The 15,023-nt window shown below is 43.0% G+C and overlaps 1 protein-coding gene across 4 annotated transcripts in view; it reads right to left on the bottom strand.

Annotated features, from left to right (window-relative positions):
* Window positions 1–2,281: 2,281 nt before the first annotated feature.
* Window positions 2,282–15,023, bottom strand: part of ZBTB43 (zinc finger and BTB domain containing 43) — a 28,787-nt gene continuing 16,045 nt past the window's right edge. For 2 of the 4 annotated variants that reach the window (XM_010810328.4, XM_024998478.2), the window contains exons 2-3: window positions 8,040–8,093; window positions 2,282–7,730 (exon numbers count right to left, since the gene is read on the bottom strand). In XM_010810328.4, coding sequence (XP_010808630.1) covers window positions 6,212–7,708 — 1,497 coding nt within the window. In that variant the 5' untranslated portion in view covers window positions 7,709–7,730; window positions 8,040–8,093 and the 3' untranslated portion in view covers window positions 2,282–6,211. 4 annotated transcript variants of the gene reach the window in all.

Here is a 15,023-nt window from a genome sequence, read left to right as displayed (position 1 = left end):
ATCACAGTGTGGCTGACCCCAAATTAACAAGACAGGGGCAGTTCTAGAGGCAGTCTTTCGCTTCTATCCATAAAAGTTAGCTATTACATTAGACAGACCATTATACTCTGGGGAGTAACAAGTATCTTATTAAGTTATAAATACATTTAATGGCTTTAGTCCTGTTTTCTTATTTTGGAATATGAGGAAGAAAAAAAATAGAACTCACAATTTCTAGACTTTAAAAGCCACAATTTTTTAAAAACATCTACTTACCTACAATATTGCTTATTTTTATAGTGCCCACATACTCCCTTGAAAGACAGCTGTGTCTCTCCTGTGATGGCATCAAGCTACTTGCAGTGGGACAAGAAAGTGACAGAAGATTATAAAATCAAATGGTTTGGTTTTGATTCAAACTAGTCAAACCAGTTCAGAAAGACCATGAGACTTTTCTCTCCACCGCTGCTCCTGTTCTGGCTTCTCATTAAGCGGGGGAAAAAAATATACCATTTGTGCCTATCTTCATTTACCATTCATTCATTCTTTTCTTAAAGAGAACCCAAGACAGAGATGGGAGGGTATAGAGCCCTTATCTTTCATGTTCTGTGCTGAGAAAGAACAAATTTAAGATCACTTGCCAAACAGTAAATGACTGTTAAATCCAATTCAACAAGCTTACCTCATTTCCTGTCGCTGACCTGCGAACTGGTCCATTGACCGTGGGCAAATCCTAGAGCTGTACACCCTCCAGGACGCCTAGGCGTGGAGACTGTTCTCAAGAAGTGCTCCGGTGGTTTGGTGGGAAGCAGTCCCTGAACTGACTATAAGGAAACCTAAATAAACTGCACAGGTGTTACACGCTCCGTCTGGATAACACCCCTCACATCCCACCCCGCTTCTGTTCACAAATACAAATGAGCCACTTCATCCTTTTCTTTTCCCCTGATAAGAAAAGGGGCCTGCCTCTTCACCCTATGGTCTCTGCCCCCGAAATCTACTTTCTAGGTGGGCTGGACTGGGGGTAACCAGGGGCCTCTGCAGGGTACCCAGTAAGGGCAAGAGTAGGGGTCGGCAGGGTCACTATGCTGCAGGGCCTTAACCGTTTGCCCTTGGTCAGAATGGACAGCCTCGCCTCAAAGAAAAAAAAAAGGGCTAGAAATGGTTCTTTTGGACTTCTTCCCATACAGAGAATGGCTAAGCTAGCTGAGGCAATCTGTAGCTGGCTTCAAAATCAGCAGTGGGGAGGGCGGGGGGAAACCTCACAACAAACAGTGGTAACAGAAGGTTTGTGTGGGAAGATGGTTAAGTTTGGTCTAAAACAAGCAGTGTCTCTGGTAATGAGCTGTTGTTAGGAAATACGTGTGGCCCTCAGTGCCTGCGGCACTTTTAAAGAGCACTGTTGCTGCTTCTTGCGGGTTTTCTTGGGGGTGGGGGTTGGGGAGCAGGGGAGGGGAAAGTGAGGTGAAGCAGAGACCTGACTAAAGAGCAAGGCGGCATTAAAGAGACTGGAAAAAACCACCTTTCGAGTGCTGCAGCCACAAGTCGTGCTTCTGAATCTCAGTTCTGCCGGGGAAGTTGCGGTGCCACCTTTGGTAACAGACTCCCCTCCTGTGAATCACAGCTGGCTCACATGTTGAGGCGAGTGCACCTAAGGCATCACCTGGGGTTCGGGCACGGAACACAGGCATAACTCAGCTGGGAGACGGGCGTTTCATAAGGGACTATTTACAAAGGGTGTGGGCAGGCTCCAGGAACTCCTACGGGGACACTTCAGTCTCTGAGGGCCGGCGAAACCGGAGTCAGGACCGAGCCTCGGCTTGATAGCCCAAGAGGAGGGTGTAGTCCCCAGACGCTGAAGTTGCCTGGCAGGAGCTGCGGAGGGAGCCCGCCTGTGGAGCCACGCCTGGCCTGGCGGAAAGGAGCCGTGGATGCCCGGACTTCTCTCCTCCCACCCGCCAGGCTCCTCCCAGCGTGTCTCCTGTAGACCCTGACCAGAAGCCGGGACAGGTCCACAGAGGTGAGCGGCCAAAGCGAAGCCCAGGGTAAGGAGGGGATCTGGAGGAGCCAAGAGAGAATAACCAGGACACCCAAACACCTGACGGGGCTAGCGGGGCGGGGGGCTAAGCGAGATAATCGTCATAAATGCCTGACAGGGCAAATGATCAACTCACTACCCATCTGAGCAGGCTAGTTGGCATTTACTTATCAAAAGGCCACAATATAACTTTTATTCTCAGGTGGCAAAGGTCAGAATGAAAACAAAGACTTGTGGTCAAATATCCAGAGTGAAAAACAAAACTTTTACAAAGTTGACAGATAACATTTATTAAAACATGTCATACAAAAGGGCATGGTCTCTTCTATAAGAAGAAAATATTAAACAGTAACATTCAATTAAGTAAAACCATGCTGTACACTGAAGACAGCAGTATATAAAGACAAAACTATTCAACTTTTGCAACACAGGCACAACATTTCACAAAATATCAATAAGATATGCACCTAATGATACTCTGTTTATTGTCAAATGGTTTTGTGGTCTAAGAGTCACCTGACTTGCATAAATAATTTTCTAGAAGAAACACTGGGAACCTCATAAAAGGAAAGAAGGCAGCAGCAATTGACATTATGACACAGGCTTCAAGCAAAACTAAAAAAAAAAAAATCACATTTGCAAAATGTGTTCCAGCATCTTCCCATTGGGCACTATCAGTAGAAATCTGAAATAAGAAACATGTACCTTCGAATACATAAGTAGGCAAAGACAAAAACCCAAACAAACACCCTGGTTTCACTGAACAAAGTGAGTCACAGAAAAGCAACCTAAATCACAAAATTAGTGTGGCACAGAAGGGCTGGAGGGGTGGGGGTCTATGTTGCTTGGTGTTCAGCATTCCTAAATTATCCAGAGACCTTATGAAAGCAAACTCCTGAAGTTGGTGTGATGGCATCCTCTCTACCCTCCCCTGCCCTCCCGCCCCGGGGCGGGGGGCGCAGCAAACCCCCCTCCCCAGGGAAAGCCAGCATTGCTGCTTCTGCTCAGCCCCAACTTCATGTCCACAGCAGCCTCAGGAGAAGGTGTGTGCCTCCGTAGGAAGATGCCACTGAGACTAAGCAGCTTTCCCAGTCAGTCAGAAGTCAGCTTAGGGTCAGTTCAGTTCAGCAAATGCCCACTACAGCGGAGGAGACCCTTTCAGGCAGACTCTTTGAGACCAGCGGCCAAAAGAAGGGACTGGGGGGTAACCTTCAACAGCTGAGAAAAGGTTATGGCAGTCTGTTCTCAACTGGTCAGACCTACTTTACCAGGTGGATTATTGTAATGTGTGGATCTAAAATGAAAGGCATAGCATCAGTACGAATATTAAAGACCACTGGTGGTGCCTTCAAGCCCTTTCCCATTGGGACTGGACAGAAACCACAGTAAAGACTCAAAGTAAGGGACAAACACCTTGGCTGCGGGCCACTGACAAGATCCCTGAAAGACTGTTTGGAAACGTTACCCACTGCTCTCCAAACTCAACGGGAAGGAGAAAGATTTTCTAAAGCTGTACTGAGGGTAAAGACAGAGACTATCTGTCCAACCCAGGGTGGGCAGGAGGAAAAAAAAAAAAGTAGTAATACAGTATGATCTCTTAAGCCTAAAAGCAAAGTTTATAAAGATTCACTTTCAATATCCAAACTAAGGCAACCCCCTTGCCCCGCCTCTCTGGACATGGCCAGCATTTCAGATGCCCAATCATGTCACAGGGTCTGGTTGACTGATCAGCAACTCTAACTTTTATAAAAACCCCACTACCATAAAAAGCTTCAAACAGCAGGTGTGAGGAACTTACATTTATATTCTACATTTAGTAGCAGGTGTACACATAAGGATTTCAATAGAAGATCTGCTTCTCTTCATAACACATGAAGTCCCAGCACAACTGAGAGCTTCTAAAACTACCACCAGAGAGCTGCCCCCTAGTCCTGTCCTCCTCCTCCTCATTACTCACAACGACTGCCGTGCTGATCTCAACATAACTGAAGGACCATGAGATTGTTCCAGAATATTTTTATTTTACCTCTCAAGATTCTTCTTCCCAAGTGTTCCAACACTCATTTGAGTACAATCTTTAATAGAAACCAGCACATCAAACCTTCCAAACAGGCAGAAATGGTCTGCTGATACTATGAGAGAGGGTGACTGGCTTTTGGACGAACAAAATGGCTTCACTGCCTTAGTACTGAAATCAGTAGAAGGAATACAACAATTTTTCCTCACATACAATGGCTGGGATCATACCTAAAACCCAATGCTTCTAACATGAGAAAGAGAAGCAGCAACTGAGCTTGGCTATAAGTCACCTCTACATTCTCTGTCCGGTACACAGAGAAATGACTGTTAACTGGTGAAGTTTCAACACTAAGAGAAGAGGGTATTAACATGGCAAACAACCAAGAGGTAATATCTAGTTTCTAGGTTAAAAAAATCAATATATATTTATAATAAAGTTTTAAATACAAAGTGCTTTTTATATATTGAGAATGATACAGTGTTAATGAATAGATCCCTGTTTTGTAACCTCGATTACAAGCGTTAACTGGTAAGTAAATCTTTCCCCTTTCCATACAACTAAATGCCTTGAAGGTAGGAGTTTGAGGATCAGAGGCCATTGCCAGGAAAGTCACTCATTTCAGAGCAATGCCCAACTTTTAAAACAAAAACTTCATTCCAAATCCAAGAAAAGTTATTTTTGTTTTCAGGAAAAAAAAAGTTTCCACTAAGAAATAATAAACTATTAAGTTTATGGAAAAGTTAACATAACAGTAGCACCCTGTCCCAACCCTGGTGACAGCTTCAGGTATGTTACAGTTTAAAACATCCTGAACAAGCTTCTTTTTTAATCCCAAACTTCTGACTGATCCTCAGAAAAGGTCTCAGAATAGCTAATTTTCTTGGGTTTTTTTTTTTTGGTAGGTATAGCTATACGGACTTGTAAATTTATGCAGCTTTATCTATTAAATGAGAACAGGAATTTGCAGACAACCTCCTAAAATTAGGACTCTTTCTTTCCCTCTTTTAAAACACATTCCAGCACTCCTAAAGAGCTGGGAGGACCAGCTCAACGTACCCCTCTGTGAGTATCTCTACCAGTGTATTTTCAAAACTCCCCTTTTCTTGAGCAATTGGTTCCCCTCGTCCCCATAACCTGACACTCAAAATTCTGCTACTTGGCGGCTCTCATTCTGACAGTTGGAGTGTCACTGTAGCACTCTATAGGCTCCTGAAGTTCACAGGTAACTCTCAGCTGTGGCTTCCAGCTCCTTCCCAGTAACTGGTCATTGACTGACCACTTCAGGAAGCACCATAATCTAAGACAGAGTGAATGGGCTGGAGCAGCCAATGGTACCGTGGTCAGAGTCAAGGCAGGCTAGAAGTCTACTAGCCACAGCAGATTCCACCGTGTGGATGCTACAATTAAACAAACAGGATTTGGGACAGCAAACCAGTTAGAAATACCTATCTCTGGCACCCTAGAGAATTACAATTAGAAACAACTGTTCAAACTAAATGTTAGTACTAAAATATAAAACTCTGACTTATCAAGAGTCTGAAAATCGTTGTGACAGTGGCATCTTACAGAAATTGGAGCTGGTACCATGAGTTACTTTTTTTTTTTTTACTTAGAATGTCACCCTCTTAATAATCTCCATAGTTTTGGTTAGAATACTCTTTAGAAAGAACAAAACCAGATAAAAGAGCTCTGTTAATCAACTTAGTATCCTAGAAATCACATTGTTTGTAGCTATTACATAAGGAGCATTTCATTCAGTGAAGCAGCTACCAAAACAAACCCACATTACCTAAGTATCTATAGTAAGAGCAAAATAAAATTCCAATATGACCTTGTAATAATGACTGATCAAACACCGCTGCCACCCGAAACGGAACTGGGGGGTTGGAGTCCAATTCCAAGTGCAGGTGTCTCTACCCTCTAGTCCACCAGCTTCATTCAAGAGGCCTGAAGGTTCACCTTGCCAGGTGTGAGGTGGGTGCACTTATCCCCTTTAGCCACTCCAGGCCAGGAACATACAAATTTGAAGAATTAGATTTTTTAATTGGCCTACTTAGAACTGGTCTTGCAGAAATATCTTCCTTTTTTTTAAGCTTCTCTCATAATAGCAAGTAGCACGCATCATCTGTGCCCAGATTTGCATAATTACCACAGTTTATTTTTGTGCCTGCCACTCAAGTCGTATTCTGCTCAGCCTTTGCAGCTTCGTAGGACTTGGTACAAGTCTCAGTCGTATTCTGCTCAGCCTTTGCAGCTTCGTAGGACTTGGTACAAGCCTCAGTCGTATTCTGCTCAGCCTTTGCAGCTTCGTAGGACTTGGTACAAGAAGTCACATGCCTGTGGAAACTGTCCCTCCACATGAATCTCTTTGCACAGATATTACACTCATATGGCTTTATGCCTGTGTGAATTTTCATGTGACCCACGAGATGATGCTTCATTTTGAATTTCTTACCACAGACCCCACAGCCGTAAGGCCGGAGCCCGAGGTGCATGCTCATGTGTCGATCTCTCTGACTCTTGTGAGTGAAACTCTTGCCGCACTGACAAAGATACAGCTTGTCAGTGGCTGAGAATCCTAGGTGGGAAGCTTCCTCTTTAATCCCTGTTACCATCTCAATATTCTCACTGTAGCCTGATGCTAGGGCAGCCTCCTGTTTGTGCCAAATGAGATTCCCATCTGACCGCTCTCCAGAAAACTCTTCCATGGAGGAGCCATAGAAATCCACCTGCTCGTCATAATTGCTTTCATCAGCCTGTTCGTCAAACTCTGCTTCCACTTTTTTTTCCCCAATGTGAAAGTCTTCCTCTACCCCCGAGGGCTGGACTGAGTACTCTGTCTGCACGGTGTTGATGGACTCTGTGACCTGGTGCTCATCATAGGGTGCGTGCACATCCATGCCCTCGCACGCCTGCTCAAAGCGCTCGGGCTTCACATGGATCCAGCGTTTGTGAGCCATTATGCTGGGCTTGCTGTACATGGGCCGGGTGTAGTGGAACTCGGCACTGTCGCTGGCCCCCTCCTCCCCGTCCTGGCTCGCCATCTCCGTGCTCAGCCGGTCATGCTCTGTGGATGAGTTACTGGGAAGGTATTCGTGCTCAGTGAGCTGAGATGACAGCTCGTCTTTGGTGCTCTCTTCTTCGTTCTCTCCATCCCTCAGTTCCTGGGCTTTGGGGAAATCCGTGTGGCCTCCGGAGCCCAGCTCAAAACTCTCTACCAGGCCATTGTAATTGCTGCTGCTTGGAGACTGGTGGTCACTGCCATGATTTAGCTTCTGACAAAGGACTGTAGGGTTTCCTTCTAAAACCTCAGTGCATTTGTCGACCACATGCCACATCTGGAGGAAGCTTGCTGCTGTTAAGTAACTGACAATTTCTGGAGCAGGCATTACTAGACGCCCTGTATAACTCGACAGGAGAATGTTCTCAAACACTCTGGGATTCATCACATCAGGCAAAACAATCCTCCTGCTGTTTTTCAGGAGTACCTGGTCACAAAAGTAGGGGGAACTGGCAGCAAGAACAGCTTTGTGTGCTCGGAAAATGTGGCCTTGGACAACAATGGACACATCACATAATTGTCCCTGCTGGCGCTGCTGGTTCAGTTTTTGCAGAATGGTGCTGGAAAAATCAGGAAATTCTACTCGAAAAGAGTTTGTTCCAGGCTCCATTTCATCACAAATCTTGTTGGTGCTAAAAGAGAAAGAAAAATTAGTACTAATTCCAGCCCAAAGAGAAACTTACAGATTACTAAGAAAACCAAGGTTCCATAGTTTCAAAAAACGTCCTGGCCTGTGGGGACAGTGGGTGGGGCCTTCATCCCCCAGCGCAAGGCTTGCAGGTGTTGAGTGTGCCAAAAGCAAGAACCTCCCACCATTATTTATGGTATTAACTCTTGACACTGCCTGTGTCTGTGAGAAAACAGAATCCAGAGATATTTGTAAACCATATAAATCCCAAGTAAAACAAAATAAATATTTCTAGTCAGAACAGATACAATACCTTTTCCTGACAGAATTTTTAAGAGGCCTCAAATTCAATCCACACGAGGAAGAACTGTGGAAAGAAGGGGAGTTAGTTGCTTAGTCGTCTCCGACTCTGCAATCCCATGGACTGTAGCCCACCAGGCTCCTCTGTCCATGGGATTTCCCAGGCAAGAATACTGGAGTGGGTTGCCATTTCCTTCTCCAGGGGATCTTCCCAACCCAGGGATCAAACCCGGGTCTCCTGCATTGCTGGCAGATTCTTAAAGCAGAGGTAAAGTCCCTTAGGCAGACGTGATCTCGGTAACTGCAAGGAACTGAAAGAAGACCATTGTGCTAGAATCCAGGGAGGGGATAAGGGGCCAAAGAGCTGTGATCAGTTCAGTCAGGTCTTTGGTTCTTTAGCACCACAGGGGCTAACTCACTGAGGTCCCAAACAACATGGGTTGGTCTAGCTGCTGTCAGAATTCTAGTCCTTTAAGAGCTTCTGATAATGTGAAACAGAACAAAATGGCAAGGCAAGGTATTCTTTCTCACTGGTAATCTCCAAATTGTTTTAAAAGCTATCAAACAAAGAGTACAGTAAACACTGTCCCTGTCACTGAGTGAACTCAATCTGAAAATAGTTATAACAAAGAAGGGATTGCTTGTCGCATTACCGTAAATATATTTTGTGGGGTGAGTCAAGCATTACAGACAATTCACAAGAGTGATCAATGAGATGAACTCTGCTAGAGATGCTGCTCAGCCTCTGCAATTCCAGAGAAAATTAAAACAAACCAGAAAACCCAACAGATTTATCTGTTTAATTTGTATTTATTTAGCTGCACCAGGTCTCAGTTGCAGCAGGCAGCCTCTCCAGATGCAGGCTGCACACTCTCAGCTGCAGCATGTGGGATCTAGTTCCCTCACCAGGGATCAAATTCAGGCCCTCCTCACTGGAAGCCTGGAGTCTTAGCCACTGGACCACCAGGGAAGTCCCTCAACAGATTTATTGATGCTATTTGTCACTTGAGTCTGATACCATATCTAAACATTGCTAAACAGCAGATTTTCTAAGTACTAGAAAAAGGAAGCAGATAACCCAACAAAAGTTGAAAGTTACATTTCAGAGACAGGGAGAGATACCAAGAGAAGAAACTTCCAAAGTTTTTTGAGTAGTTACTATATACCAGGGACTATACAGCTGGAACTCCAATACTTCGGCCCCCTGATGAGAAGAACTGACTCACTGGAAAAGACCCTGATGCTGTGAAAGATTTAAGATGAGAGGCAAAGGGGACGACAGAAGATGAGATGGTTGGATGGCATCACCAACTCGATGGACATGAGTTTGAGCATGGCTGGGAGTTGGTGATGGACAGGGAGGCCTGGCATGCTGCAGTCCATGGGGCTGCAGAGTCGGACACGACTGACTGACTGAACTGAACTGAGGGACTATACACCTTCTCACCTAATCTACAAATGTTCAGTTCAGTTCAGTCGCTCAGTCGTGTCCGACTCTTTGCGACCCCATGAATCACAGCACGCCAGGCAAATGCAGAGGGCTGTTATCTTAAGTTCACTATTTCAAGTAAATTTCCTAAGGCTAAAATTAAAGCTAATTTTTATTATGTTGGGATTTGAAATCTAGGTTTCTACGACTCCAAAGCCTATGCTGTTTTTCCTATCACATCACTGCATCTTCTAAGGAGATGTGAAAATACCAGATTAGTCATGACTAATTTTAAGAGGTAAGGCAGTGTTTTTAGAATTGAGCATTAATTTATTATTTAGAGCTCTCAGAACATTTCATAGTGGCTTCCCAGGTGGCACAGCGGTAAAAAAAAAAAATCCACCTGCCAATGCAGGAGACATGTGTTTGATCCCTGGGTCAGGAAGACCCCCTGGAGAGGGAAACGGCAATCCACCCCACTATTTTTGCCTGAGAAGTCCCACGGACAGAGGACCCTGGTGTGCTACCGTCTGTGGGGTCGTAAAGAGCCACGACTGAGCAACTGAGCACACACAGAACATTTCATAATGATAAAAAAACAACAAAAAGACCAGAAAATTAACTATTTAGCTATTTATAATTTCAAAAGGAACAGTTAACTACATAAATGCATACAGACTACAGGTATGTAAACTCTCATCACCACAGAATTTTGGTTTTAGCTATTTGGAAAAAAATCGGGAGGGCATAAAACACAAAAAGCTGTTAAAGAAAAAAATCTCTCCACCATTTATTCCTAGTTCCCCTCCCCCACAAAAGAAACCAAGATTTATAAACTCCTGTATATATTTCTAGAAACTTCTCTGTGCATGTATCAGAATAAATGATCTATATTATTTAAAAATTCCAACCCAAATGGGCTCATTATCTACATTCTACTCTGTCCTAGCTCTGTCACTCAACGTATCTGGCAGAGTATCTGACACCCTAAAAACTGATTATGTCCTCCAAATGCACGCTGACGCCCTCCCCCAGTGTGATTGTGTTTGCTCTGGGGGATGATTAGGCCAAGCCCTCCTGAATGGGATTAGTGCCCTTATGAAAAGACAACAGAGAATTCCCTTGTCCCTTTTGGCTATATGAAGAGATAGTGAAAAGTTGGCTGTCTACAAATTAGTGAGTAGGCCCTCACCAGAAGCCAAACCTGCTGGCACCTTGAGCCTGGTCTTCTAAGCCTCCAGAACTCCCAGTCTATGGCACTTTGTTATAGTAGGCTGAATGGACTAAGACACCATAATAGCATAAGAAGAGGGAATTCATCATGTCTGGGTTTCCCTGATGGCACAGGCGGTAAATAATCTGCCTGTAATGCAGGAGACCCAGTTCAATCCCTGAGCTGGGAAGATCCTTGGAGAAGGGAATGACTACCCACTCCAGTATTCTTGCCTGGAGAATTCCATGGACAGAGGAGCCTGGCTGGCTACAGTCTGTGGGGTCACAGAGAGTGGGACATAGCTAAGCGACTAACACTTTCATTCTATTTAATGGCTATATAGTTTTCTCCTATATGGACTTAACGATAATTTAATTAGCTCTCTTCTTATGGAATTTCAATTGTTGGGGTTTTTGAAATTATGACTATCTTGGTTTATCTTTGTAAATATCTATAGGGTAATCTCTACCAGTAGAATTCCCGGGTCAATAAAACTAATTTCCAGAAAGGTTGCACCAAGTCATATTCTTACCAACAATAAATGACAGTGTCTATTTCTCAACTTGATCAAACAACACAAAAAGTTTGCAAATTTCTCAAGTGAATAATCCATGAGTCATTGTTCTGATCAACATTCAATTAATTATGAACGAGACTGATATTCTACTTACATTTACTGGTCATTTGTTTTTCCTATATATTATCAGTCATACTCTGTGTTCAAATAAATTAAGCAATTCATCTCATTGATTTGTAATTTTTGTAAATTCAGGACATTAACTTTTCAAATTTGTGCAAATTATCCAATCTTGTTTTTATAGCTCCAGGGTTTTGTGTTAGACACACAAAGGCATTCCTGACTGCAAGGTTATTTTTAAAAAGTAAAAAGAATTATTTAGACTTTATTCCTGGCACCATTTTTCTTTTAAAGGCATTTAAGTCTTTAATACATAAAGAATTTATTTTGGCATAAGGAGAGGATTAGGATCCAGTTTTTCCTTTTCCCTCCAAAATGGCAAGCCTATTTTTCCTACACTACTTACTGAATAACTCATCTTTTCCTCAAGATTTAAAATATTTGCTGTGAAATTTTATGTGACTGAGATAAGACTTAAAAACAGTTCTACAAAAAGATGCCATAAGTGATGTTAGAGAAAATGGAGTAGGAAGCTCTAGGTGTCAGTCCCTCCACCAAAACAATCAGTAAACTGTTAAGATGATCAAAATCAACCGTTTCAGAACTCTGGAATCTGATCAGACACTTAACAGCAACCACAGCAATGCCTGATCAAAGAAGGGGCTGTTAAACCTTGTTAAGAGAGTGAGTGTCCATGCTTTGTCGCTTCAGCTGTGTCCAACTTTGCGGTCCCATGTATATAGTCCACCAGGCTCCTCTGTCCATGGAATTTTCCAGGCAAGAATACTGGAGCAAGTTGCCATTTCCTCCTGCCACAATCTGTAAGACAGTGGCCCAGTTTCCAAGAGTGCCTAGCTGATGCCAGGGTAGAAGAACGGTGTTCTTCAAAAATTGGGGTTTTTGCATCTTGGCCAGTCTGGCGGATCCATGCAGCTTTGTCTCGGGCTGCGTGGTTTCCCCAGTAGCATCCATCATAAGATTTTAAAATACACACACCTTTCCCGCTATTTCCTGGGCCCAAACACTTAAGGAAATCTCTGTCAGGACACAGCCTACCACATAGCTAAAGCAACAGAAACTTCAGGGACTATATGCAACAAGGAGTACAGACTTTGCAAAACAGTTTGGAAAAAACCACCATATAGACCCCAGCAGCCATCAACAAGAAATAAACAAAAAAATCCCCTAGGAAGGGAAGAATCTGATTTCAAGAGCTATCCCATTAGAATACTAAAAATATCCAGTTCTGAACCAAAAATTACACAGAAATACACAAAATACACACACAAAAAGGAAAAAAAGGTACATTCACAGGGGAAAAAAAATTAGAAACTATCCTTGAGGAATACCAGATATTGTTAAGAGCTAGTTAGATCTGTTCAAGTCAACTGCTGTGGACCTGCTCAAACTGTTAAAGAAAACTATGGACAAAGAGTTCAAGAAAATCAGGAGAACAATGTCAATAAAGAGATCGAAATTGTAAAAAGCAATCAAATAGAAATTCTGGAGCTGGAAATTTTAACAGCTGCATTATGGGCTAAATTGCATCCTTCCAATTCCCCGATGTTAAAGCCCTAGCCCTCAGTACTCCAGAATGTGACTATATTTGGATTTAGGGCCTTTAAAAAGGTAAAGTTAAAAGGAGGCTGTTTGGGTGGGACCTAATCCAAGATGACTAGTGTTCTTAAAAGAAATGAAATTTGGACAGAGACATCAGGCATGTGTGCAATGTGAACACACAATGAAAAGGGGGCACTTGCAAGCCAAAGAGAAGGGCCTCAGGAGAAACCAAATCTGCCAGCATTTTGCTCTCAGACTTCAAGCCTCTGACACTGTGAAAAAAATAACTTCTCATTGCTTAAGCCACCTGGCCTGTGGTATTTTATTATGGCAGACCAAGGAAACAGATACAAGTTAAAATTAAAAATTCATAAGAGGAGTTCAATGGCAGATTTAAGCAGGCAAAAGGAAAAAACTTCATCAAACTCAAATGTAAAGCAATTGAAATATCCAGTCTGAGGAGTATTAGGAACAAAGAAAAAGAAACACAATCTGCGGTACTATGGAAAACCAAATATACCAACATGCAAATCAGTCTCAGAAGCAGAAAAAAGAATAGAAATGATATATTTTCCTGAATTTGATAAGACATAAAGGGTACACATCCAAGAAGTTTAACAAACTCCAAGTAGATAGAGAGATCCACATAAGATACATTGTAAGTCAAATAGTGGGGTTGGAAAAAAAACTTTGTGCACAATGTGAGAGCTGCAAGTTAAGTTTTATTTGGGGCAAAATGAGGACTGCAGCCCTGGAAACAGTGTTTCAGATAGCTCTGAGAAACTGCTCTGAGGAGGCAAGAGAGGGAGGACATATAGGAAGGTTTCCAACAAAGGAAAGGTATTTGGGAAAGTCAAAAGAGTATTGATAATTAAAGAAAACCAAATATGTCAGGCTAAGGAATTTCGCATTTTTCTATGTGTGGGAAGACAAAAGAGTCTGGGCTCACTGAAATCATTCCTCTGATATGCGTGCCATCTATCTGGGGCCAGTATCCTGCATTTTCACATCCTGAGTTCCCTCACTGCTCACCAGTTCACCATCCTGGTGGCTGAAACTGCTATTAACTATGACGTCCTTGTTTACTGATATGGCGGGAAATATTCCATTTCTCAGTGGAAAGTAAGAGACAATGGAGAATCGTGAAAGCAGCAAGAAACAAGCCACTCATCACCTAAAAGGGATCCTCGGTAAGACTTGGACTTCCCTGGTATCTCAGACAGTAAAGAATATGCATGCAACGCAGGAGACCCGGGTTCCAACCCCTGGGTCAGGAAGATCCCCTGGAGAAGGGAATGGCAATACTACAGTATTCTTGCCTTGGAGAACTGAATGGACAGAGGAGCCTGGCAGGCTACACCCTATGGGGTCACAGAGTCAGACACACAACTGAGTGACTAACACTTTTACTTTCAGTAAGACTAACAGTTAACTGCTAATCAAAAACCATGGTGCTCAGAAGGCAGCACACGACATATTTAAAGTGCTACAAGAAAGATCTGTCAACCAGGAATTTCATATCTGCAAAACTATCCTTTCAAGAATGAAGGAGACCCAACGGCTAAAACTGCACTCTCAACACAGGCAGCCTGGGTTTGATCCTTAGTCAGGAAACTAGATTTTACAGGCTACAACTAAGAGTTCACATACTGCAACTACGAGTTTGCACACCGCACCTAAGACCTGACACAGCCAAATAAGTAAATATTTTTTTAAAAAGAGAGAGAAATTACGACACTCCCAGATAAACAAAAGCGAAGGGTGTTTGCTACTAGTAGGCTTCCTCTATAAATGATAAAGGTGTCCTTCAGGCTGAGATAAAAGAACACTTGATAGTAATTCAAAGCATATGAACGAATAGGCTACCAGTAAAAGTAATGGCATAGGTAAATGTAAGAGCCGATATTATTACACTTTTGGTTTACAACTCCGTTTTCCTGAATGATTTAAAAGGCAAATGAATAAAACAATAAGTCTATGTTATTGGGCACACAATGTATTAAGACAGGGGTCCCCAACCTCCAGGCTGCAGACCAGTACCTCCTGTTAGTTCAGAAGTGGCACTGGATTAGAAATAAAGTGTACAATAAATGTAATGCACTTGAATCATCCTGAAACCACCCCTCCAGCCCTGCTCTGTGGAAAAACTGTCTTCCAT

Source organism: Bos taurus, chromosome 11 (genome assembly GCF_002263795.3).
Source record: "Bos taurus isolate L1 Dominette 01449 registration number 42190680 breed Hereford chromosome 11, ARS-UCD2.0, whole genome shotgun sequence".
Taxonomy (NCBI): Eukaryota; Metazoa; Chordata; class Mammalia; order Artiodactyla; family Bovidae; genus Bos; species Bos taurus.
This window is presented reverse-complemented; position numbering and strand designations above follow the sequence as displayed.